Here is a 25,622-nt window from a genome sequence, read left to right as displayed (position 1 = left end):
TATTAAACATCTTTTTTTGTCCCCCAGGTGAATACTATAATGATTCCAACGGATTACTCGCTTCCTGTAGCACTCGACAACTGCCAGAACGCCGTAAAGAGAAATGATAAACCCACAATTGTCAAGAACCTGGAAGAAATTTCTGACTTTCTGTTAGAGATGACAACGAAACTTTCAGAAAAGGCATACGATGCTCAGTATGTTATATTTCTATTCATTTTTTACTCTTCCCAATGTATTTACAATAGCAATAGCATGGTGACTGAGTGACAAGCTAATGCGTCACAGCAGAAAGGTTCTGGGTTTGCTTCCCGGACCTTCGGCAGTACTTAAATTTAAATTAAATTTAAGTTTAGCTTTCCAGTGCTACATGCGCAGGAGTGTATTTTTAGGTTGCGAAGTAGGTTGCTTGCTTGTCTAAAAAACACACTAATGACATCATTTACCACTACACACTGCTGACAAACTTAACTAACTACAGAAATGAGTAAAGTATGTGCTTGCTTTTTTCCCTTTTTTCTATTTTTATTAAGTGATAGGTAATACACAGGTATAAAGTGATGTGTATATAAGATCTAAAGTGCATATTTACATAAGTGAGGAGGACACAGGACACAATAGAAGAGTCAAATGGGATACATATGGGGAATGATCATGTGTGATCATATGTTGTCATTACATTGACAGTCCAAGCTCCCCCTTCCCTTCTTCCTTCCCCTATCTTTGTTTGTTTGTTTGTTTGTTTGTTTGTTTGTTAACTTTATTGTCCCCGTAGGGAAATCTTCCTCCCCTCTCCCCCTCCGCCACCCTCTCTCAACCCTGCCAGAGACCTGGATGGCTTTTGTTCCCTCTCCCATGTTTTGTTCCTAGATTGGCATGGGGTGCATTAAAGTAAGCATGATTTTTTTTTTTTTGGGGGGGGGGTTTCCCCTTTGTTTTAATTTTTCTACGTCTGTTCTCATGTGGTGTATTAAAAAGAGTGTGAAGGTGGGTGGGTTAGTGGGTGCCCCTGGTGGTAGGCCCAGGGCAGCGGAGGAAGTAAGTATAAAGTATTTGCTTATTTACTTAGGCTAACTATTCTAATATTAGGCTGCCCTTGCATGTCAAGATGAGCAGCCTGCTGAAAATTGGCTTTAAAAGAAACTGGGGCTTAAACATATTGAACTTGCCATCTTACAGAATATGTTGGCCAATCACCAAAGCTTGGTGTAAATTCAACATCTCTGTGTGTTTTTGTGAGTGCGGATGGGACAGTTGTGGAGACTTTTAAACATAAAAAAAAATAAAAAAAAGCAATTATAGCAAAATCACATTTCTAAAAATGTTAAGTAATGTCCCACACACTCCCACCCACCCATACAAGAAATGAAATTAATCCCTCCAGCAGGTCTAATGGCCAATATGTCAAAAATCAATCACACAAAACCAAAATCTCAACAAAATATGTGGATTTTTTGGAAGAAATGTCAAAAGAATTTGTATTATTGGTTAAAGCCACATGTTTCTCACTCAGACTATGACGGAGGCTGACCAGAAGGGACCACTCATGTTTAAGATGCATTGAACAGAAACCTCCCTGTTAATGTCTCTTGGAAAACTTCTAATTTTGAAAATGTTCCTAAATTTTGCAATCCCGAAGGTCCAAGATTGCAGTGCATCATTCACTTGTATTGACAATGGCTGAGGCGCACATCTTCAAGTGAAATGATTTGTCACTTTTCCTGTTTCCTACAGACGTTTATTCGTCCAAGCAGTCCAGAAAGTGACTGGAAGAGAAAAGTACGGTGGAAGCCAACATTACCAGCCAGATGGGGTAGGTGGGAGTGGTGCAGCGAGTGGGGCAGGAGGATCAGGAGGATCTGGCGGAGGGGGACGAGGATGGGGCAGAGGACATGAGGATGAGGAAGACGAAGACAGTACTGAAGATGAGAGCAGTGATGAGGAGGAATCTGGACGAAAGCTCAAAAAACTCCGGATTGCGTTACTCAACGTCCGCTCTGTCAGCAAACGCAGCATCAGTCAAGGCCGTTTGATCAGGAATCTAATTTTGGAGAACGATTTGGATGTCTTTCTCCTCACAGAAACATGGCTGAAGCCGGGCCCCGAGGGAGACGACGTCCTTCACAGCCTCCTTCCGCCAAATCATAACTTCATCCACATACCTCGAGGGTATGGACGCGGTGGTGGCGTGGCCATAGTCTACTCAGACCAGATCTGCTGCCAAAGTGTGGCTTTGCCTTACTTGAAAACCTTTGAATGTGTAGCTGGATCAGTGCAGCGTGAAACCTGGGATAGGCCAATCCTGATTATAACCATTTACCATCCGACAGCAACAAGGTATGATGATTTTTCTGACTTTATGACAGAGTTCAGTCTCCTTCTGGTGGATTTGTCCAATGTATATAGCAACATCATTGTGGCAGGGGATTTCAACATTTGGATTGATGATGAAGGGACGAGAACAGGCCGAGAGTTCAAATATCTTTTGAAAGAAACCAATCTTGAGCAGTTTGTGGATGGGCCCACGCATCAGGCAGGGCACACTTTAGATTTGGTCGTGGGCAGAGAAATTAATATTGCCAACATACGTGTTAAGAATGACAGCATATCAGATCACTCAACAGTCTATTTTGAAGCCATGCCCAAGAAAAAAGATGAGGATGAGGAGGATAATGAGGAGGATAATGAAGAGGATCTCTAAGCATTGGTAATTAAGGCACAATCAATTTTAAACATTTTGCTGACAAAAATAGAAAGGTAGCTTTTCCATTCATTTAATGTTAATTAATGTTGTATCTTGCACCATTAACATCATTGTCAAGAATATAGGCAAATATTTTTGGATGTCTCATTCTTTGAGTGAAGTAGAAAGTAAAAAAAAATAAAAAATAGACTTTTGGTTTTCAAAGCAATCCCTTTCTTGATAAACTGTGTGTTATGTTAAACTCACCCTTCTGAAAAGTTTCCTGTAGCGTCAAGACCGTGTTTTAACTGTGTCTTTAGGTTCTTCAGTGTTCGTGCTTATACTGTAAAGCAATTTGGACGTTCTGCGCCCCCCCAAAATCTTATCCGATGGGCGGGGGAGCGACTGATTTTTAAGTTGAATTATGGGTAATTGTCACCATCACAACTTCCGGATTTGTCTGCCGGCGCGTTTTTGTTCGCTCTGCTCACTGTCATCTTCTAAAAAATATTTATGATGCAGACTTTGTTCCAACTCCCTACATTTGTAAATAATTAAAGCCGGGGTCTTCATAAAGCAGCCTTTAAGATGATGACACACTTTTTATCAACAATAATCTCAGTGTATTCAAGCGTGTGGGCTGGAGAGATCCTAACGTAGATCATGGGGGAAGATCCATAGGACATGCCAGTAGCAAAGGGACTAGTTAGCCCCAAAACAGCAGTTATTTAATTTCAGGCATGAGCTCCTTCCAACGACATTGAATTACATAGAGGGCTACCGGTCTGAACGCGGTATGCTCTCAACAGGAAGTGCTCTTGGCGACGATTGGTGTCATGTTTTGACCACAGCGCCGCTCAGTGGATGAAATTTTGCTAGAGCAGAACGCCCAAATTCAAATACTTGACAAATAATATAGCCTTCTTTTACTATATTGTATGTATTATCACAGTGTTATTGTAGTAATATATAGATAGAATTGGCAATGAAATATAAATAAAGACTACTTTTTTGTATATAAAAAAAGAAGGAATCCTCAAAAGAAAAAAGACATAACGTGACTTTATTACTCGTACCCTTCATGCTCATTGGTTCATTGCCTGGTGTTAGGAAATTATATCTGCCATAGCACTAACTGGAATGCAAGGAAGACAATAACAAGTAAATATGATGACAGAGAAAGTACAGGGAGTACGAAAATGCACATACATTGTCACAATGTGGAGAACAGCTCGAACCGACCTGGGGCGATTCGAGATGAACTCTGCAGACACACACACAGGTGCCCCCTTGCATGGGAGGTGTCAGGGAGTTTATAAAAAGTGTAAGAGGCAAAGCGGCGGCGGAGATCTCTCACATGGGGCCGCAGCGCTGTGTTGTCTCAACGTGGAACGACCAACTGCTCGTGAAGCGTAACTATCGATACAGACGGCATCTCTGGAATCGCCCAGGGGGAAAAAATTGAAAAAATGAAAATTTTCTCTAATTATTCAAAAACTACTGTAACAAATGCTGAAATATGAACATAGTTTCTACTAAATAATGATACAATGACATGGGGAGGAGCAAAGTGGTTCAACAGCCCATAAATACATGAATAACGGAGAATGCTAACTTGATGCTACATGTTAGCATCGGGCCAATGCTAACGGTTAGCTAGCGCTTGCTACAACTGCCGTTTTTTCACTTCTGCACAATCTGCTATGAGAAAACATCCACATGTGCCCGATTTACACTTGACTTTATTTATATGTGACAAATAAATTGATGTTCCACCAGAAAATGGCAAAAAAGAGTGGAAAATTGTGTTTCTCTAAAGATTCTATTATCCCCTTCGGCGAAGCCACGCCCCCTTCTATGACGAGATGCCATCTGTATCTATTGTTTGTATTTACGTGTGATACCAATTCTCAATAATAATTAATGATTGTTATATCTGTTATAACTGACGGGTAATACACGACTAGAAGGCTAAGAGATAATGTAACTAAAAGTCCAACACTGGCCAGCCAGACACCCCTCCTTCAAAAGAAGAACCATCTGGACATGGTCATCTGGTCATTTCACGATTTTGCCAATATCGGACCACTCCTAACGCCGAGAACAGAATGTATTTTGCTAAGCTTTGAAGACTACTCTTGGCCTCTTGTAATGTTTTTGTTGCTTCGCAATATTATCAGATTATTGCTTCCTGTTCCCTATATTTCCCCTTTATTATTGTTTCTTGTGAAATTGCCATACCATGCACCTGAGCTGTAACAATATGTATAACGATTTTAAGACTTGTATATATGTTTGTAACTGGCTAGAAGACTATGATTTTGTCATAGAACATAATTATGTGTAATGCATTTGCCACTAAAAAACACAAAGTAACAATCATTGGTTAATAGTGATTAGGCTTCTAAATAAATGTAACAACGTATAAATATTGTAGCATGGCCTAATGTAACAGAATAAACCATAAGCCTAACCACCATTGTCTTGTTTTTGTTTGGTTTAATTTTTGTGGATACTAAATGATAAAAGAAGTGTTATTTGTGTCATTATAGCCTACTAATACTACAGTGAAATTGCATACATAGGCCAGGATACACCATGGGCTGTGAAATAATTTGTCAGTCACTTGATCAGTCAACACAAACATAACCTTGTTTTTGAGTATTTGTCTTTTGATTTTTTAAGAAAATAAGATAAAGTTTTCGAGTCAAGGAAAAAGCTTTCACATCCCAACCAACGAGACAGACAAACGTTGCACAAACAAACATGGTGAATGTTAATGTCGATGCTCCATAGCTTTTAGTTTGAAATAGTGGGAAATAAAATGAAAACTGACCAGGACTTTTAAACCAACCATGGCTTTTCCCTGATCATGTTTCACTATCAAAGAGGTTACAGCTAAGGATGAGCACCTGGACTTGAGGTTGAACTTGTGATTTGTGTGACTTCTCGAGTCACACAGACGAAGATGGATTAAATTATTAAATTAATACATTTTAACCCCGGGTGAAAATTCCTCTCAGAGCACAGAAAATAAATATAGGCTGTAGGGTACACACGCTAAATCACCAACAGGCCTTTCAAATAGCTTTCTGCCTCTGTTAGGCTATATCACTATTGGAGATTAGACAGTTTAGATCAGGCAGCAGGTGTAATAATTGATACATATGATCTGCATATTATCCCCAAGATCCAGGCCTACATGCAATTTGTTCCGATATGACTTTAAGTTAAAAATGTTCTTATTTAGGCACAAATGGCCTGTTTTTAAGCCATCATCTTGAAAAGAAGAAATCATATGGAGAAAAACTTTCTGTAAATACATGTGCACTGCAAATGAAGAAACATGGGACAGGTTACTGTGGGCCTTGGTGGTGGTGAGTGAATCTCATTGAAGCTCCAACCCCGCAGAAGTTGTGTTTACTACCACCACAAACTCTGTACATTCCAACAAAACTATGGAGTCAAAGCAAGTATGTAGCGTGTTTATTTACTGTTGGACATCTCCTCTACAGGTGTATATTAAAACTATTCCCGATGTATTGAAGTTGAGGCCAAAGTTCAGCAAAAAGTACAAAAATGTCGGAGCAAACTGTTTACTTTGATAGGGTATGCGCACGAGTTGTTGCATTGTAACTAAAAACGCGCGCTTCTGCGTGCGTATATACATATACATCGGATAAGATTAGATCGTTTACTAACGATGATGCAAAATAAGCGCCCTAAAATATCTATTCTGATTGCATTTTGAAGTGATATGTACGAAGCAAAAGCACAAAGCGGAGACTCAGCCGCTCAGCAGACATGGTTGAGTCTCTACGGCTCTCATGTTCGTTGTAAAGAGGCTCCGCGTGCGCCTCTGCCTCAGACTCGGATCAAACCGACACGAACCATGGCAGAGACAGCCCCAGCAGCAGCTCCCGCTCCGGCCAAAGCGGCCAAAGCCCCCAAGAAGAAGGCCGCCGCCGGTAAGAAGAAGGACGCCGGCCCCAACATCCCGAAGCTGATCAAGGACGCTATCGCCGAGGCCAAGGATCGCAAAGGCACGTCCGGAAGAGCCGTGAAGAAGGTTCTGGCCGACAAGGGCGTGGATGTCAACAAGGCAAACAAGCGCATCAACTCCGCTTTCACGAGGATGGTGACTTCTGGAGAATTGGTCCAAACCAAGGGCGCAGGCGCCGCCGGCTCCTTCAAACTGCCCAGTGCTGAGACTAAACCCAAGGCAGCGAAGAAGACCGCAGTTCAAGCCAAGAAACCGGCCAAGAAAGCACCCAAGAAGAAGCCAGTGGCTACGAAGCCCGCAGCTAAAAAGACCCCGACAAAGAAAGCAGCGAAGAAGGCAACGCCAAAGAAAACAGCGACAAAGAAAGCAGTTAAGAAACCCGCTGCCAAAGCAGTGACCCCTAAGAAGACAGTGAAGAAGGCGCCCGCTAAGAAGGCTCCCGCTAAGAAGGCTCCCGCCAAGAAGCCAGCCGCCAAGAAGACTACTCCCAAGAAATCCAAGAAGTAGAGTCTAACTTTACTACAACACAAAGGCTCTTTTAAGAGCCACTACTTTTACTAAAGAGCCAACATTCTTTTTTATTTCAGAGTTTTGTTTCAATATATGTTTTGAAAATATTTATTTGCTCAAAGTAATGACCAAAAATACAACTGGGGAGTTTCTGCCCACGTATCTCTTTTTCAGCGCCCCCCATGTTGGCACCACTACATTTATAAGAAATACTGAAATACTGAAAAAATACGAAATACTCTTTCACTGCGTGAAATCACACTCGAGAACAGGTTTCATTCCTGGCCAATAAAGGAATTAAGTTGCATTTTATGTTTAAAGATGTTTCTGTGTGTACAGTCAGTCGGTAGGGAAAGCTTTTTAATCATTTCCCAGCCTGTTGCGTACCGCACACGTTATAAGCAACAATCACAGTATTGACCTTATCCTGGTTTCGATTTATTTATCTATTTTATAATGTGCTATTATTAAAACTATATTTAGGATATTATATCTACTATAATATTTGCGCTACCAACAAAGTAGCAGCCAACACAAATTACAAGTACACAACAAGGTAAGTATAATAATGCAAACGTTAATTGACTTAGTTGACATTATAAAGAACAGTAAAGTATTTATTGGCGAGTGTGTATTTTTTAGTTATTACAGTTACGATCAGAGGAATCGTGTCAAGCGGGAAGGAGGCGTGAACGTTTGCTGTTTGAATGCAAAGCGCGCACAGCGGAGCCAATCAGCTCCCCCTGGCGTCTTTAAAAAGCCGCTGCCTCAGACTTCAGTTCATATCCTTTCAGGTTTTCACACTGAACACCCGGAGCTAAGACAATGGCCAGAACGAAGCAGACAGCCCGTAAATCCACCGGAGGAAAGGCTCCCAGGAAGCAGCTCGCCACAAAGGCTGCCCGTAAAAGCGCCCCGGCCACCGGCGGCGTGAAGAAGCCTCACCGTTACAGGCCCGGCACAGTGGCCCTGAGGGAGATCCGCCGTTATCAGAAATCCACCGAGCTGCTCATCCGCAAGCTGCCCTTCCAGCGCCTGGTCAGGGAGATCGCCCAGGATTTCAAGACCGACCTGCGCTTCCAGAGCTCGGCCGTCATGGCTCTGCAGGAGTCCAGCGAGGCTTACCTGGTGGGTCTGTTCGAGGACACCAACCTGTGCGCCATCCACGCCAAGAGAGTGACCATCATGCCCAAGGACATCCAGCTGGCCCGCCGCATCCGCGGAGAGAGGGCTTAGACTGACCCCCTTTGATTCTAACAACGGCTCTTTTAAGAGCCACTCACTTGTAAAAATAAGAGCTTTCTTTTGAACTATAGGAAACTGCTATATTAATTGTAGAGGTGCACTGTAATTGTACAGTGACTATTCAATGACGTTCAATGAAGGTACTCACGTCATCTTCTGTACTCTGTAGTTGACGTTTCTAACGGATAGCTATTCAAAGGTATCCAAATATTCTCAAGTACTCAGACACGTTAAATGTATTTATGTAAACAAATACATTTGATAATCAAAAAGGATGAATAAGTTAAGGCAAAGTTGCAGTAAAGTTGTCCCGTTCCTCTGCCTTCTGTGCCTGTTACCATTCAGGAAGTATTTTGTTCACCACTGGATGGCGCCATTCCCTTAGTTCCTACGGTTTGTGTGAAGTTTGTTTTTAGCAAAGTTCAGCCTGTCATTTCATATAATTTTTCACCTTTGAAAACTATTGTCTATCATAAATACATTTTATGTCTGGCGCCTTTTTAAGCACTCAAAGTCGCCTTTCATCAAGGAAACACATTAAAAGTAGATGCACAAACATAGCAATGAAACGATAAACAAGACATTGTAAGGTTCATTAAAAAAAAAAAATTCAACAAAATGTGTGGTGTACGTATTTCAGACTGTAGTACACCTGCGTTATTTTCTAACATTTTGCTTTTTCGGCAAACTCAGCCCTCCCATCCAGTAGATTTGTTAGTATGGAGAGCATTTCACTCGCATAACAAGCGATATCTACAGTTTACAAGAGAGAAAAAGCTAATTGTAGTGTCAGGTGGCGTGAGCTGTGAAACTTTAAACGTGTGTCTTTAGTCTGATTTCTTATTGGTGGATTGTCTCTACGCTTGACCAATCACAGCGTAGTAAGGGCTATATAAAGCCACCCGAGCAGCGCTGGGGCGTTTGCGCGATTCCTTTCTGACACTAAAGCAGCTACCACGTTAATCATGTCTGGACGGGGCAAAGGCGCCGGAAAAGTCAGAGCAAAGGCTAAGAGCCGCTCTTCCAGGGCCGGGCTGCAGTTCCCTGTTGGCCGTGTGCACAGGCTGCTGAGGAAGGGAAACTACGCTCAGCGCGTGGGCGCCGGAGCCCCAGTGTATTTGGCGGCGGTGCTCGAGTATCTGACCGCTGAGATCCTGGAGTTGGCCGGTAACGCCGCACGTGACAATAAGAAAACAAGGATCATTCCCCGCCACCTGCAGCTGGCCGTCCGCAACGACGAGGAGCTCAACAAGTTGTTGGGTGGAGTGACCATCGCTCAGGGAGGTGTGCTGCCCAACATTCAGGCTGTGCTTCTGCCCAAGAAGACTGAGAAGGCCAAGTAAAGACCTGTTCAGAACGACAACAAAACGGCTCTTTTAAGAGCCACCCACTTCTAATAAGAGCAAAAGTCTAATTTTTGTTCTCTTTTGAATATTAAGTAGTAACTCGTGGGGTTGTCTTAACATGATTGAGAGACACGGGTGGGTTCCCACTTGCCACCAGGCAGTAATTATGTTACTTTAAAATCTCACGTCTGATACAAAGTTTTGGGCAATCTGGCTCCTCCATTTCGAGACTCCGACTGCGAGGTACTACCACATCTGGCCAAACTGTCAAAGGGAGAATTATTGGACCAGACTTCCTGTTCATAAGAGAACGTGCATCACTGGTCACTTTCAAACTGCACCATAAACAGTGGATGAAAGACAATCAATTGTGCAACCACTTTTAATCTGGCCTTTTACCTTTTTCTATTTCCTGTATTTGTATGTTTTTTGTAATTTTAATTGTTTCTGCATCACCCACCTGGGGACTGCAGATGGAAAGGAGCGTGTTTGCTATAATATTTACGCTTACAGATGTTGATTAATAGAGTTCGGGAATGTGATGTCATATCGCTAAGCATTATGGGATTAGCAGCATTTGTAAACTAATGGAGATTTTAAAAGTGAAAAGACTGGAGTTATTGTTCACACTTGGACACCACAGTGTGTTAGATGTATTTACCAGCAGTAACTCAGCAACAGAGTTGTTCCACAGCTTTTTTCTCCACTTTACTCCATACTGTTTTTAGCTAATGTTAGTCAATGGAAATGTAAGCTAACAGCTGCAAAGACGGCGGATCTCCATGGTAACTGTGGAATTTCCAGAACTCTATGCACTGTCCCTATTAAATAAATAAATAGGCCACAAAATATTAAAACCTGCATTTAAGCCAATAAAATGTGACAGATAAAATGTAGCTATGCATTCCTGGATCACAGGAGAATTAAATTATAATAAATTATAATAATATTAAATAATATTAAGTCTGATTTGCAACATAAAGCGTATGTGCCTTTATTTTACAAGCTTTCATTAATATTTTCTTGACAAAGCTGGTTTTAGTTTTGCTTTCATTTTGAATTACTATTGAGCTTTTTAGCATAATAGTGATTTTGATTTTATGGAGTACACTAGGCATCACATTTTCCCCATTAGACTATTCAGAGAGACTTCCTATCAACAAAAAAACAAATCAATTGCTGTGTTTCAGGTGACATCACAGCGTTCTAAAGGCCTATAATGTTTTATAAAGGTAAAAACAATTTGATTTTTAGGAAATGCTTGGTCTTGTACAGAGAGATCATGGACCCAGTGACTGAAATTAATGATAATGTTTTGTAATTCATACATTTTCTTTTTAAATACGACTTGTTGAAAGTGTAATGCAGTTAATAAGAAGGTCCCATGAAGGTCCCGTGAATGTGACCACTGGGTCACATTCTAGAACCTGAGAACAACCAATAGCCAACGGCCAGAATGTCACAGTATTAAAACACGAATAAAAGTGTCGCATTGTGGGTTTTGTCTATTTAAAATAATATCCAGCACCTCCAGCTGTTTTAATACCTTCCCATCCGCTTGGTGCCTGCGCGTGTGTGCGCACGCGCGTGTGTGGTGGAAGCGGAGGGTGCGCCGCTTAACCAATCAGATCTGAGGAACAGCACAGCCAATGAACATGGGGTGGGTATAAGAACAGAGAAGAAGAAGACAGAAGTTACTCACGCAACTATGCCTGATGCAGCGAAACCAGTAGCGAAGAAGGGCTCCAAGAAAGCCGTCACCAAGGCCCCTGGCAAAGGTGGCAAGAAGAGGAGAGCGCGCAGAAAGGAGAGCTATGCCATCTACGTGTACAAGGTGTTGAAGCAGGTCCACCCTGACACTGGCATCTCCTCCAAGGCCATGAGCATCATGAACTCCTTCGTGAACGACATCTTCGAGAGGATCGGCGGTGAGGCCTCCCGCCTGGCGCATTACAACAAGCGCTCCACCATCACCTCCAGGGAGATCCAGACCGCCGTGCGCCTCCTGCTGCCCGGGGAGCTGGCCAAGCACGCCGTGTCCGAGGGCACCAAGGCCGTGACCAAGTACACCAGCTCCAAGTAAAAGTATCACTTCTACTGTGGTGACAAAACGGCCCTTTTCAGGGCCACCCACAACAATGAAAGATCTGACTTCACTTCACGATTAGATAAATGGTCAAATCCCTCAATGCTGTCAATCCCGACGGCTGGGACATTGTCAAATGATTGCTTTTTCTGAACCTCTTTTGAATGTACGTGTTCTGGAGACCTGGACCACTTTTGGTTTTTTTTTTCTCTAAACCTGTCTCTGTAATGAATGCTACACATATTAGGAAAGTTATGAATGAGTTGGGATCAAAACTAACATTTTAATTTAGTGGCTTCCCCTTTCATTGTTTACAATCAGAAAATCAGGTATAGGGCCTTCAAAATATGAAATCAAAGACATTCATCTAAAATACCTGAAACTAGCTCAAAATTGCTTCTAGTTTTATTGGAATCCATTCACAAACCACACCAAGAAATTCGAATGCTCATGATTTGATGATCATTCTCATTTAGAGCTGTAATGAGTGAATTTATGTGATCAACAAAATGTCTCTTCATAAAATATTTAATCTTCCAAGTACCACATGAAGAAGCCAAAGTACAAGACTTTGATCACCACTGATAATTCAATCCCCTGTGAAGTGTTGAGCCAGGCAGCAAAGGCTCTCTGGTATAAGACGCTGTCATATCTTTGGGTATCAAATATCAAATTTGTCGATTAGTATTTTGTGGGAGAATATATTTGTTATGGACGAATTTTCTTTGTACCAAGCATGGATCTATTATGGTACCAAGAGGTTGTTGGGAAGTCCCTTTCGTCCTGCACTCCGCTCGCACATGCGCAGTTGATGGCCCCGCCCACTGCCTGTCTTCACACAGGTCCGTAGACGCTGCATAAAGAGGCAGAGCAGACGCTTCGAACTCATCTTGTTCACCTAACACTGAACTGTAAAAATGAGCGGAAGAGGCAAAGGCGGGAAAGGACTCGGCAAAGGAGGCGCCAAGCGTCACCGTAAAGTTCTCCGTGATAACATCCAGGGCATCACCAAGCCAGCTATCCGCCGTCTGGCTCGCCGCGGCGGTGTGAAGCGTATCTCCGGTCTGATCTACGAGGAGACCCGCGGTGTGCTCAAGGTGTTCCTGGAGAACGTGATCCGTGACGCCGTCACCTACACCGAGCACGCAAAGAGGAAGACCGTGACTGCCATGGACGTGGTCTACGCCCTCAAGAGACAGGGCCGCACTCTCTACGGATTCGGAGGATAAACTCTAAATTTGCAGTAGAAACACAAAGGCTCTTTTAAGAGCCACCCACTAATTATGAAGATGCACTTCTAGCAATTTGATAAAAATATATATTTTTGTTTTTTGTCTTTTTTTCCTCCAAGCTCGGGTCCTCTACCTGAGGGTTCTGCGCATTGTCTTTGCTGTTCCTAGGACTGCACTTCTGGACCGAGATGTCTATTTCCTGGGATCTGCTGGAGCCACTTGAGTTTGGGGGTCACTGCCTGCCCTGAGTGACCATGGGCACCTGATGCCTTCACCCTCCAGACTTTCTCTTTTCTCTCCAGAGTTTCTGCTCTTCTCTGAGCCCCTGGTTGAACTGTGTTTTCCAGATTTTTACTGCTGTGATGGCGATGACAAGATTTGTTTTGATCTAACACTCATCCATCCGTCTACATTGAAGTTTTTTAATTAATACATTGGATTCATCAATGTTAAGCTGCTTGAAAGTTACAGTGCCACAAATACATCACATCACAGACTTTGTTGTGTAACATCTTTGACGTCAGACCATTCCAATCAAAATTAAATGTGTCTTTAAAATCACCATAAAGGAGTTTGTACTCTTTGGCGAGCTCTCCCTTTTCGTTTTTTCCACAGGTTTAGGTCGCCAGGGACATATTTTTAACAAAAGCACAGGTTAGTTTCACCTCGAGATTTACTGCTCCTAAACCTCCTAATTCTTTATATAAAAGACCTCCTTGGTTGTGGCCCAGATGAAGTTCACACATAGTTAATTTTTAAAATACATTTTTTAGGAGGCGGAAAGACTGGCCAAAAACAGTAGTTTGGAGAGAATAAACATTTTAATTATATTGATTCTCAGATTTAAATTTGAAGAAGGCTGTGATTCTCCGCTTCAGAAGCTCCCACAGCTCGAGGTTTGACCTGGTTCAAACTTTCAGCTGGAGAACGCGGGTTATTTCCTGTTTTAGTTCTGAGAGCAGCTCTTGATGTTTCAGATACTGCGTTATTGAGTTTCCAAAAGCCTTTTCTCTCTGAGCTCCCATAGTTAATGGTCGAACACAACATCAGATGGTCAGAGAAGTCAGTCATGATGGTTTTATAGGACAATATTTTAACATTTAAAGATGTGTAAATTCGGTCAGTTCCAGTTTTAGATTTAGAATCGTACCTAGTGAAACCGTGTACGTTTGGTTTTAAACTACGAAAAGCATCAATTAAATCATGTTCTTGACTAATTTCTTTTAAATATTTCGTAGTGGGTCGTTGATCCGGGTTCTGGCTCCAGACGGAGGATCGTTGGGATCTGGATCTGGCTGTCTGGACTGATGGGGGTGTTTAAACTTGGCATGTGAAGAAAGTGTGTCCACTCTTATTGCATAAAGTGCACATCACAGGTGCAATCTTTCGCTTTATGCCCAAACTGCCCACATTTCCAGTACTTGATCTATGGACATTGCCTCAATTACGAGCGATCGCGATGTCGTCACATCCGTTGGCCGTGGTCGGCATTTTACATTTTCATATTTGATAAACATTTTATTAAAATCCTGTAATCAGCAAAAACAATGTCCATAAACAGGGCACTGCTTCTCTTGCGCTGTAACAGATCTATCATTTTATAAAACCGAGTTAGACGCCTGTCTGCATCAGCTGCCTAAACAGTAGTAAGTAAACAATAACAGCGATCGCTCGTATTGGTGATCAGATGATTGACAGATAAAAGCAGGTGGTTTGTAGATGATTCTGCCATTATAAGGGCCTAATGATACTAAGTTTGGAATTTGGATAAGGAGTCCTTTTTTCAGCTGGACTTTGTATTAGAGTCAGTATTTTAATGTCCTGTCAGAACATCCCGCTAGGTCATATATAATGATAAATAGTGATTCTCTACTGGTGGGTCGGGACCCAAAAGTGGGTCACGGAACCATTTTCAGTGGGTCGCGAGTCCATAGGGAACTTATATTCAATATTTTCCATCTGAAACTGCACGGAAACATTAACTGTGTCTGTTAAAATGAATGTTATTGTGTTGTTTTGATCATAATTTCAGTCTTAAGGGGAGACACTACAGGCAAAACTCAATTTTTTCAGTTTTCAGGTTTTGGGCCAAATTGGTCTCTGAACGTACAAGCTTTCACCCGGAAACAGAAAATATACCTAATCTTCGCAATAACATGTTTAAGCATTGCGCTGGTTCAATGTTCCCCCATAGACTTATATGGGACAATGCAATTTCAAGGGCCTTTTTCTCAAAACACATTTTCTGTCATTGTGGCGACACTATGTCCACGTCAGTCGGACCTAAAGACTTCACATTTTCCAGCCTCGGACTGAACAATATTTGGAAGATTTTTTTTAGAGGGATTTTTTATTATTTAATCCCTAAGCCCCATTTATTGAGTTTTGAATGTCAAAATAAGGCGAAAATTACATTTTTACAAATGTTTCCACTAAAAAACAGCTTATTTTAAAACTAAACAAGAAATCCAAAATCCCCTCTGAAAAAGTCTTGGTAACTCATTTACCAATAAAATGAAACCATAAATTTGAATGTAGCTCTGTCCATTATTCAGATTTCGTCGCCGAAAAGATGGGAAATTTGGGGCATTTTTAGGCATAAAACACCTTGTTCTTATATGAAAACATAAAATGACAGAAAACTTGCAATGTATTTTTTTCTTACATTTATGCGAGTGATCTACAGCAACAGCTTCAAATTGATATCTGTAAATATGCATTTTTTCCTTATACACCTGCAGTGTCTCGCCTTAATGGGAAATCTACTGCTTGTTCAACAAACGCTTGTGTGGAAAATACAATATTTTATACGATATATGACAGATTACAGTTTTATTTGGGGCCTCGGTTTGTCATCCGAGGGGAAAGGTGCGTCCCAAAGCCCTGCCACCTGAGAACCACTGATGTAAAACAGAAAATAGTTCTTTACTTTAGGCCACAATGTTGAGGTTCGGCCCTTGGGTGTTTTGGCAATGATGAAAATCGGCCTCCACGACGCAAACTTGTCCACCCCTGCCGTACCATATACCATATTTATCAAGTGGTTTTATTTTTTGCATGATTGTACAGTAGGTACAGCTCGATGTCCTCATCTGAACTCCTGTCGGTCCAGAATTTTACAACGATGAAGGTTGTGTCCATTTGTATAGATGACTGAATGGACCAGTCCTTCCATTTTGTTTGGGAAGATTTAGAGGCATGTAACTCCAAGAATCGCCTCAAGGGGGCTTCACTTACAAAACAAAGTTCATCAAAGTCCCTCTTGTTTGGCAGAGCGATAAAGGAGTAAATGTCTCTTGCATTCAACCAACAAGACTCAAATAATAAATTGTCATCACCGACATATTCCCTGCTGGGTGGGTCTCCTTGGCCTGAGTATTGTAAACGAGCCCAAAAGCGGCCAAACTGTGGTTTCAGGACGGGGTTGAGCTGTCATGATTACTATTACTAAGTAAGTAAATGCATGTTTTTGGAGGTTGGGGAAACTTCATTATAGTATTAGTTACGTAGTGTGTACGAAATGCGCAGTAAAAATAAACACGCCTTGCCTTGCCTCTGAAACGGTGCACCGCCTCCTGGTTTATTCCTGTTTCAAAGCGTGGTGTCCAGCACTGGTCAGCACCTCCTCCTTCCTCTTCCTCCTGCGCAGCTCCCTCCACTCCGCAACAGTCTTTCCCCATCTTCTCCTGGTTTGTCCCTTCTCTGTTTCCTGACGCCTCCCTGTGCTGTGGGTGTGGGGGGCTCTTGGTGCCTTTGCAGAGTTTCATCAGAAGAAATGTGTCGGCCTCAAATGTCTTTTGCTCCCCTTCTATTCTCCTCCTTTTCATTTTGTTCACCCAACACGGGAAATGGAAATGATGCTAATGTTAGATCAGCAACACGTCTAGAACATTTATAAATGGTGGAGGGGTTTATACAGATTACTTTTTATTTATTTTACTTATATTTAGCATCAATGCCAGGTCGAAAGGAAAGTAAAACGACTAGACTTATAAGATAAAAACCCAAGAACACAAAAATACTTCTTAAATGTATCAACAAACAAACAAACAAACAAATGTGCTTTTGCTGTGAGTGGCAGTGTCTGGCTCTGCAGTGTTATTTGTTCGCCACTAGATGGCGACACTATCCTATGTATTTTGTGTTATTTTGTGAAGAGATTGACTAGACTAGACAGTTTTCAGGTTTAATAATAGATCATATCTACAATCAGACCAGCTCTCAACCTTCTCAAATGTGTATTCATTTTAAAATTAGCCAATGGATTGCAACAGTGCACAATATGTAAAAAAACACAATTCTTGATTTTGCATTTTCCTTTTAAAATTGAAAATATAATGATCGCAAAAGTACATGAACCTATGGCTCTATAAAGGCAGCTGAGTCTTTGCGTTCTTTGAGCTTGTCAAAAGACTGGCTCATATTTAAATTGTTTTATTTTTACACCAGCCCGATAACTCCCATATCTTTATCTAAAATTACAAGAGACTGATTCAAACTCTCTAAATCTAAATATCGAACAGACCCATGGGAATAACATTTTGGGCCCCAACTAATGAAAAGAAGTCTGTAGAATGGTTACACATGCCTACTCTTTTCTTCTGCCGATTTGCTCAGGGAAAATTGAATGAAAAAAAGATCTGGTTCAAGCCAATTCATGAATGTGTGTGACATTCATTACATGTATGTATGAATGTATGTGACATTCATTATATGTATGTATGAATGTATGTGACATTCACAACTCAATCTCCCTGAATGCAAAGTCAAAAGCTTTTTCTCTTGTCAAAAACCAATAGCAAACAATTTGAGATCGTCTTTAGGTTTACAGAAAAAAATCCTTGCAAAACTCCTTAGATTTAAAGAGGAAACATAACTTTAAATAGGATTTTACTCAAATTGTGATACTGCACTTCTAATAGCACCAGTTTTACCCTTAAAAATATTACAATCATCTTGTGTTTTCTTACTTGTTTTGCATATGCTTCGCTTTCGCCGCTTTCTCAGCAAGGCATGTTTGTATCTAATTGTGTTTATTACTGTACGTTATATTTGTTGTAAATATTTGTAAATAGTGTGGTGGTCACATGACCACCCTACTAGCCACCTGGTGCCTCTTTTAAACATATGCCCTGAGGAAGACCATCTCTAAGTCAAAACGTCCATTCAATAAAGGACTTTTAACTAAGTCAGAGTGCCTCAGATCCTTTTTTCCCTCTGTTCATTACAATCACACTATTGAGGAGATAAAATGTCAGTCATTTTGTTGATAACCTTGTTTAAGAATGCTAAGGTTAATTTCACAATGAGAGCTGAGAATGGTATTTGTTTTGACCACATGGCCTGAAACGACTGAATCTCTGTGACTTCTGTTTGCTCCTTGATTCTCGTCCTGTTCCCAGTCCTGTTACAGTACGGTTTTGATATCCAGGTTAATAATTGAAAAAATACCAAAACCACTCAAGGATGAAAACATAATTTTGTGATCTTTGTGCACTGTTACATAGTATTTGTAAATGTTAGGTGATATTTTGATAAAAGCAGGTTGTCAATGGAGGAATGGCTGCTGCGGCTTAAAAATAGACTATGTATCTGTACTAACTCTCTAGGCCACGATCAGAGGAAACGGGTTCATAAGTTATGCTATTTCACACTTCACAGCCCGTTGCCTGCAGCACACTAGTTTTAGATTTAAGCCCAACAAGAGGCAACAATGCAAACGTTAATTGACTGAGTTGACATTATAAAGAACAGTAGAGTATTTATTGTAAATCTTAGGCCGAGCTTTTTTTTTTTGTAGTTGTTACAGGAATCATGCTTATGAGGCCTTTTGTTGGTTCTGTATTGTATGAGAAATAATAAGCGGGAGGGAGGCGTGAACGTTTGCTGTTTGAATGCAAAGCGCGCGCACAGCGGAGCCAATCAGCTTCCCCTGGCGCCTTTAAAAAGCCGCTGCCTCAGAATTCAGCTCATATCCTTTCAGGTTTTCACACTGAACACCCGAAGCAAAGACAATGGCCAGAACGAAGCAGACAGCCCGTAAATCCACCGGAGGAAAGGCTCCCAGGAAGCAGCTCGCCACAAAGGCTGCCCGTAAGAGCGCCCCGGCCACCGGCGGCGTGAAGAAGCCTCACCGTTACAGGCCCGGCACAGTGGCCCTGAGGGAGATCCGCCGTTACCAGAAATCCACCGAGCTGCTCATCCGCAAGCTGCCCTTCCAGCGCCTGGTCAGGGAGATCGCCCAGGATTTCAAGACCGACCTGCGCTTCCAGAGCTCGGCCGTCATGGCTCTGCAGGAGTCCAGCGAGGCTTACCTGGTGGGTCTGTTCGAGGACACCAACCTGTGCGCCATCCACGCCAAGAGAGTGACCATCATGCCCAAGGACATCCAGCTGGCCCGCCGCATCCGCGGAGAGAGGGCTTAAACTGACCCCCTTTGATTCTAACAACGGCTCTTTTAAGAGCCACTCACTTGTAAAAATAAGGGCTTTCTTTTGAATTATAAGTGTCTTATGTGGATAGTAGTTCTAGGTGGTTTATTGCAATATCTACTCAAGTGGTACATCTTTGTTTGTTTTGTTCTGCCTGAGCACATGCAAACTATAGTAACTGCCACTGCTTTGTGCAACGATTCAAGAAGTATTCACTAGATGGCGCCATTATTCTGTACATTTCTTACGTGTGTATCATGCTGAAAACACTGCTGTTTCGGCAAAGTTCAGTCTGTCATGACATATTTCAGACCGTTCTTTTCCACTTGGATACAGTCCGCGTCCCTCCCTTGTCAGTCACATAACTGAGTATTATTTTTTTAATTATTATTGTACATTACATAACATTGAGTCAAGAATCAACATTTTACAGTAGATGCACATGGAAATGACATACAGATGATGCTTAGCTGGACCAGTGCAAGATTATAAAAAATAAATAACATTAAAAACACAGACATTCTAACGCTCGGCGGGTTCAGGATGTAAATGAAGACATTCAACGCTGTACAGCCCTCAACAGTCTTAATTTCCTTCTGCTTTTCAGACAATTTAATTGAGTGAATGTACTTTGACATCAATAATTAAAGATTGAATCTAATTTAGAAAACAGTAACTCTATTTACTTAATCAAACGATACAAACAAAATGCTTTTCAATATTTTCATGAATAAGGTCACAGAATTTTCTTCCAAAACACTTGGACAGTAGTAAAGATGCACAATGCTTTCAGAATATACTTTACAAAAACTACACTCAATGTCAGTTTCTTAAAACTTGTGAATAAGTTTGAAGGATCGTTCTTTTACTTTGTTAATAAATATTTATTAGACAAAAGCCAGACCATCTTCCACGGTATATCATCCACAAACATATTCCAGTGAAAAACTGGGTATTGTTGTTATTTCTCTTTCGGACATGGTTCTTGTACCACGATTGTTGTTGGGAGGGTTATTGGCTCGACAAACCCTCCCTGCCAGTGTATCCTTAGGTAATAGAAGAGATAGTTTTTGAGAGTCAAGCCTGTACTGACTTTTAAATAACATGCGTACACCGGTGGGGATGGCCCCAAAACCTTTGCATAATCACCTGAAGATACAGGGATAGTGTATGTTCCAAAAAATAAGTGTAAGCAATAACCCCTCCTTTTTAAAAAGTTGATCATTGATCAACCCAGTTGAAGTTGTTTTGAAACCAGTTTTCCAAAAAGAGAGATTTAAGTTTGTATAAAATGTCTTTGTTGTTCCATATTAAGTAGTTAAGTAGTAGATGAGAGACCATGAAAGAAAAGCCTGACGATGCAAAGCCGACATCTTCACAGGAATTTTATCAATATTGAAATCACAAGTAAGAAAAAAGTTAATGCCACCTAGTTTGGATAATAAATGGGAATAATATTACAAACTGAAGTGGGTTTTTTAAAGATTTGTTTTATCCAATTCATTTGTTATTTAGAGTTTGAAAATCCCAGAAGTTCAGCCCCCGCTTTCATGAGGATTCATTACAACCGCTTTTCTCATATAGTGGGTTTTACCTTTCCATACAAAGTCAAACAGAATTGTATCCACTTCCCTGAGGGTCTTGTCACTAAGATGCAGAGCTAAGGCTGCGTGTGTTAGTCACGAGATTCCCTCTGCCATTGATTAATGAACGATACTTAACGGTAAAATTGAGTCCAATCCTTTGTAAAGGAGTTTCGTCACTATTGTATTTTGACATTGGGCATTTTTTTGGACAAGATCGCGAATACAAGCGGCCGAAATGAGTTTCCTTCGCAGGGTGGCTGGGCGCACCCTCCGAGATCGGGTGAGGAGCTCAGTTACCCGGGAGGAGCTCGGAGTAGAGTCGCTGCTCCTTCACGTCGAAAGGAGCCAGCTGAGGTGGCTCGGGCATCTGTTCCGGATGCCTCCTGGTCGCCTCCCGCGGGAGGTGTTCCAGGCATGTCCTAGTGGGACAAGGCCTCGTGGAAGACCCAGGACACGGTGGTGGGACTATGTCTCCGAGCTGGCCTGGTGTCACCTCGGGGTCCCCCCAGAACAGCTGGAGGAGGTGTGTGTGGATCGGGAAGTTTGGGCATCTCTGCTGAGACTGCTGCCCCCGCGACCCGGCCCCGGATAAAGCGGAAGAAAATGGATGGCATTTTTTTGTGGTGACGTAGCAGCTCCAGGAAATGTGACATAAAAGTATAAAAGTGACGAAATACACGCTGTCGTCGATTGTTGTCGTTGTCAGGTTTTAAAGAGAGGCCTCAGTAAATGGCTTAAATGAAGGCAGTTTGTGCTTTTGCTTCAATTTAGTAGAAGCCACATGGCTAATTTGCATATTGTAGGTTTATGAAACAGATATCTTTAAAAACATGCAAGTTAACATTATGTTGAAAACTGTGACAAAAGTAACATTTACGTCACTGATGTAGCGGTTCTGTTAGTTTTAATATTAGCGGCGCTAATGAGGTTTCTGAGTTTACAAATTGAAATTACCAGTTCGAGCGGCGTTACAAGGCATTTTTCAAGTGGGAGGTGGGAAATCTACCAGGAACGCACCGCAGTTAAAAGGTCTGTTTTGGCAAAATTAATATTTCTTGCCACGGTCCTCCCACCCCCTAAAAAATATACAGCCAAAATGTCGTGATTTTTAACAAAACAAGACTTTTTGTCTGAACTGTGGAGCGGATAAAACACAAGAACATTTGCTTTTAGACTGTTACAGAACCGAAGAAATCTGGACTCAGCTACAAGACATCAGACTCATTTTCACGATTAATTACAATTCTGACATTTATGGATTTTTGAGAGAAAACTTCACTTTGAACTAACTTTTGCTATTCCAACTGGTCATCGCTAGAGCTGCAATAAAAATATGAAATATATGGAAAACACGGGCAAAGCTAACCACTAAACAGACTTTTACAGACAGTTCAACAGTTTGCAAATAGATATCCACAGAACTGAAAAGGAGACAATCGCTGAACATTATGAAGCAATTACCCTGGGACATTTTAAAATTGTAAACCGTATTGTATGAATTATGTAAATGAAATATACAGTATTTGTTTATTTGTCTATTGCCTGAAATATTGTATCGCCTTATTCAACCTTCCGTGTAGATCAAGATCAAATCATGGCTACAAGATACACAGTGGTATGCTTAAATATCGTCCCCCCTTTAACTTTTTGACATTTTGCCATACTGGACCATAAAGATTAATAATTTGGATTGAAATTTTATGTGAAAGACACAGTAAGTGACACACAATTGTGAAGAGAAATGAAATTTGAAGATAGCAGACTAAAACTTTTTTCACCTGGAAAAACAGTGTGTTAGCATTAATGCAGCTAAAAGAGTTGTTTCCAGTTCTTTTATCTACTTTTTTTATATTGTGCTTAGTTAATGTTAAATATACCATTTAATCACCTTCAGGCCACTACAAAAGTAATGCAGCCTACAGAATGTGGTCTTATAATACATAGATCTTTAAATATTTCAGAATATTATTTGAAATCTTCATTTGTATTTATTGTTATATTTTTACATAATTGTTCCCTATATTTATTGTGATATTTTTCGCTGTTGTTTGTTTTTGTTTCAGGGGGAACTTTCTTTGTCAAGAAAATGTTCACAGGTAAAGAGTATTGTATCATGGACATAAACGATTAAATATATGAAAAGAAACAAATCACCAGGTATTTTGCATTGATTTGATGCTGTTTTGAGCCTTCAAACTTCATTAGTTGTCACTTTAACCCATACTTTTAGCACAAATGTTGGGTGAAGGAAACGTAAGATCATTTTACCAATCGGATGTGAGAAACAGCGCAGTCAATTTGCATAACGTGGGTATATATACAGTAGAGGAAACTTCCGCAGTATTCAGCGTTACGCAGTCAGTAGACAAGTGTAGTCATGCCTGAACCTAACAAAACCGCCCCCAAGAAGGGCTCCAAGAAAGCCGTCACCAAGGCCCCTGGCAAAGGTGGCAAGAAGAGGAGAGCGCGCAGAAAGGAGAGCTATGCCATCTACGTGTACAAGGTGCTGAAGCAGGTCCACCCTGACACCGGGATCTCCTCCAAGGCCATGAGCATCATGAACTCCTTCGTGAACGACATCTTCGAGAGGATCGGCGGTGAGGCCTCCCGCCTGGCGCATTACAACAAGCGCTCCACCATCACCTCCAGGGAGATCCAGACCGCCGTGCGCCTCCTGCTGCCCGGGGAGCTGGCCAAGCACGCCGTGTCTGAGGGCACCAAGGCCGTGACCAAATATACCAGCTCCAAGTAAAAGTATCACTTCTACTGTGGTGACAAAACGGCCCTTTTCAGGGCCACCCACAACAATGAAAGATCTGACTTCACTTCACGATTAGAGAAATGGTCAAATCCTGTCAATCCCGACGGCTTTTTCTGAACCTCTTGAATATACGTGTTCTGGAGACCTGGACCACTTTCAGAACCAACCATCGCTTTTAAAGGAGCTACACCTGACTTATAGAAATGGAATGATTATTATTTCTCTTAGGGTATTGTCAACATTTGTGCCTCTAAACCTGTCCCTGTAATGAATGCTACACATATATTAGGAAAGTTATGAATGAGTTGATCACAACTTACATTTTAGTGGCTTCCCCTTTCATTGTTTACAATCAGAAAATCAGGTATAGGGCCTTCAAAATATGAAATCAAAGAAATTCATCTAAAACCCTAAAATACCTGAAACTAGCTCAAAATTGTTTCCAGTTTTATTGTAATCCATTCACAAACCACACCAAGAAATTCGAATGCTCATGATTTGATGATCATTCTCATTTAGAGCTGTAATGAGTGAATTTCTGTGATCAACAAAATGTCTCCTCATAAAATATTTAATCTTCCAAGTACCACATGAAGAAGCCAAAGTACAAGACTTTGATCACCACTGATAATTCAATCCCCTGTGAAGTGTTGAGCCAGGCAGCAAAGGCTCTCTGGTGTAAGACGCTGCCATATCTTTGAGTATCAAATATCAAATTTGTCGATTAGTATTTGTGGGAGAATATATTTGTTATGGACGAATTTTCTTTGTACCGAGCATGGATCTATTATGGTACCAAGAGGTTGTTGGGAAGTCCCTTTCGTCCTGCACTCCGCTCGCACATGCGTAGTTGATGGCCCCGCCCACTGCCTGTCTTCACACAGGTCCGTAGACGCTGCATAAAGAGGCAGAGCAGACGCTTCGAACTCATCTTGTTCATCTAACACTGAACTGTCAAAATGAGCGGAAGAGGCAAAGGCGGGAAGGGACTCGGTAAAGGAGGCGCCAAGCGTCACCGTAAAGTTCTCCGTGATAACATCCAGGGCATCACTAAGCCCGCTATCCGCCGTCTGGCTCGCCGCGGCGGTGTGAAGCGTATCTCCGGTCTGATCTACGAGGAGACCCGCGGTGTGCTCAAGGTGTTCCTGGAGAACGTGATCCGTGACGCCGTCACCTACACCGAGCACGCAAAGAGGAAGACCGTGACTGCCATGGACGTGGTCTACGCCCTCAAGAGACAAGGCCGCACTCTGTACGGATTCGGTGGATAAACACCCTACCTCCCAGAAACGCAAAGGCTCTTTTAAGAGCCACCCAAAAGTAATAAAGATGCACTTGGAGTTTTGCAGGCAGCAATACAAGATGATGACACTTAAATGACCCAAAAGCCTAACTTAAAGGAATAGGCCACCGTTTTTATATACTGAGATATGCTCTTACCTCACTTTAGCCAAGTTAATATATCCCCGTCTGGTCTTTGTCCGTGCGCTCTGCCAGGCAAACGGAGCACATACGCAGCCTCTCCCACATGTCACATAGCTCCAAAAAAGCTCACGATAGAAACTTTATTTAAATAGGGAACACGTGGAAGAGCTTGGTAGCTTCTATCGTGAGCTTTTTTGGAGCTATATGACATGTGGGAGAGGCTGCGTATGTGCTCCGTGTGCCTGGCAGAGCGCACGGACAAAGACCAGACGGGGATATATTAACTTGGCTAAAGTGAGGTAAGAGCATATCTC

General features: G+C 41.7%; 8 protein-coding genes and 1 long non-coding RNA gene across 9 annotated transcripts in view; all 9 read left to right on the top strand.

The window, feature by feature from the left end:
• The window catches only part of LOC306970816, a 4,111-nt gene extending 2,319 nt beyond the window's left edge, over positions 1-1,792 (top strand). Inside the window, exons 3-4 of the long non-coding RNA XR_013793415.1 lie at positions 28-197; positions 1,735-1,792. This is a non-coding gene — a long non-coding RNA (uncharacterized lncRNA). The remainder of the gene's footprint in view (positions 1-27; positions 198-1,734) is intronic.
• A 4,777-nt stretch (positions 1,793-6,569) lies between these two features.
• Positions 6,570-7,193, top strand: LOC306970855 (histone H1.5-like; the record flags this gene model as incomplete). Its single annotated transcript, XM_079566889.1, has 1 exon — positions 6,570-7,193. Exon 1 carries the CDS (start codon positions 6,576-6,578, stop codon positions 7,191-7,193), a length of 618 nt encoding a protein of 205 aa, XP_079423015.1. The 5' UTR covers positions 6,570-6,575.
• An 803-nt stretch (positions 7,194-7,996) lies between these two features.
• Positions 7,997-8,448, top strand: LOC306970833 (histone H3.2-like). The gene has a single exon (XM_079566864.1). It carries the CDS (start codon positions 8,022-8,024, stop codon positions 8,430-8,432), a length of 411 nt encoding a protein of 136 aa, XP_079422990.1. The 5' UTR covers positions 7,997-8,021; the 3' UTR covers positions 8,433-8,448.
• Positions 8,449-9,406: 958 nt separating this feature from the next.
• LOC306970815 (histone H2A-like) lies at positions 9,407-9,796 on the top strand (the record flags this gene model as incomplete). Its single annotated transcript, XM_079566848.1, has 1 exon — positions 9,407-9,796. One exon carries the CDS (start codon positions 9,407-9,409, stop codon positions 9,782-9,784), a length of 378 nt encoding a protein of 125 aa, XP_079422974.1. The 3' UTR covers positions 9,785-9,796.
• Positions 9,797-11,492: 1,696 nt separating this feature from the next.
• Positions 11,493-11,870, top strand: LOC306970048 (histone H2B 1/2-like; the record flags this gene model as incomplete). The annotated part of the gene is made up of 1 exon (XM_079565875.1): positions 11,493-11,870. The coding sequence occupies exon 1, from the start codon at positions 11,496-11,498 to the stop codon at positions 11,868-11,870; it is 375 nt and encodes a 124-aa protein (XP_079422001.1). The 5' UTR covers positions 11,493-11,495.
• Positions 11,871-12,790: 920 nt separating this feature from the next.
• Positions 12,791-13,102, top strand: LOC306970142 (histone H4; the record flags this gene model as incomplete). Its single annotated transcript, XM_079566009.1, has 1 exon — positions 12,791-13,102. The coding sequence occupies one exon, from the start codon at positions 12,791-12,793 to the stop codon at positions 13,100-13,102; it is 312 nt and encodes a 103-aa protein (XP_079422135.1).
• A 5,971-nt stretch (positions 13,103-19,073) lies between these two features.
• On the top strand, positions 19,074-19,546 carry LOC306970491 (histone H3.2-like). The gene has a single exon (XM_079566475.1). The coding sequence runs from the start codon at positions 19,120-19,122 to the stop codon at positions 19,528-19,530; it is 411 nt and encodes a 136-aa protein (XP_079422601.1). The 5' UTR covers positions 19,074-19,119; the 3' UTR covers positions 19,531-19,546.
• A 3,943-nt stretch (positions 19,547-23,489) lies between these two features.
• On the top strand, positions 23,490-23,874 carry LOC306969809 (histone H2B 1/2-like; the record flags this gene model as incomplete). The annotated part of the gene is made up of 1 exon (XM_079565493.1): positions 23,490-23,874. The coding sequence occupies exon 1, from the start codon at positions 23,500-23,502 to the stop codon at positions 23,872-23,874; it is 375 nt and encodes a 124-aa protein (XP_079421619.1). The 5' UTR covers positions 23,490-23,499.
• A 959-nt stretch (positions 23,875-24,833) lies between these two features.
• On the top strand, positions 24,834-25,154 carry LOC306970497 (histone H4; the record flags this gene model as incomplete). Its single annotated transcript, XM_079566483.1, has 1 exon — positions 24,834-25,154. The coding sequence occupies exon 1, from the start codon at positions 24,843-24,845 to the stop codon at positions 25,152-25,154; it is 312 nt and encodes a 103-aa protein (XP_079422609.1). The 5' UTR covers positions 24,834-24,842.
• Between the last annotated feature and the right edge of the window lie 468 nt (positions 25,155-25,622).

This window comes from Gobius niger (genome assembly GCF_951799975.1).
Source record: "Gobius niger genome assembly, chromosome: 11".
Lineage (NCBI taxonomy): Eukaryota > Metazoa > Chordata > Actinopteri > Gobiiformes > Gobiidae > Gobius > Gobius niger.
This window is presented reverse-complemented; position numbering and strand designations above follow the sequence as displayed.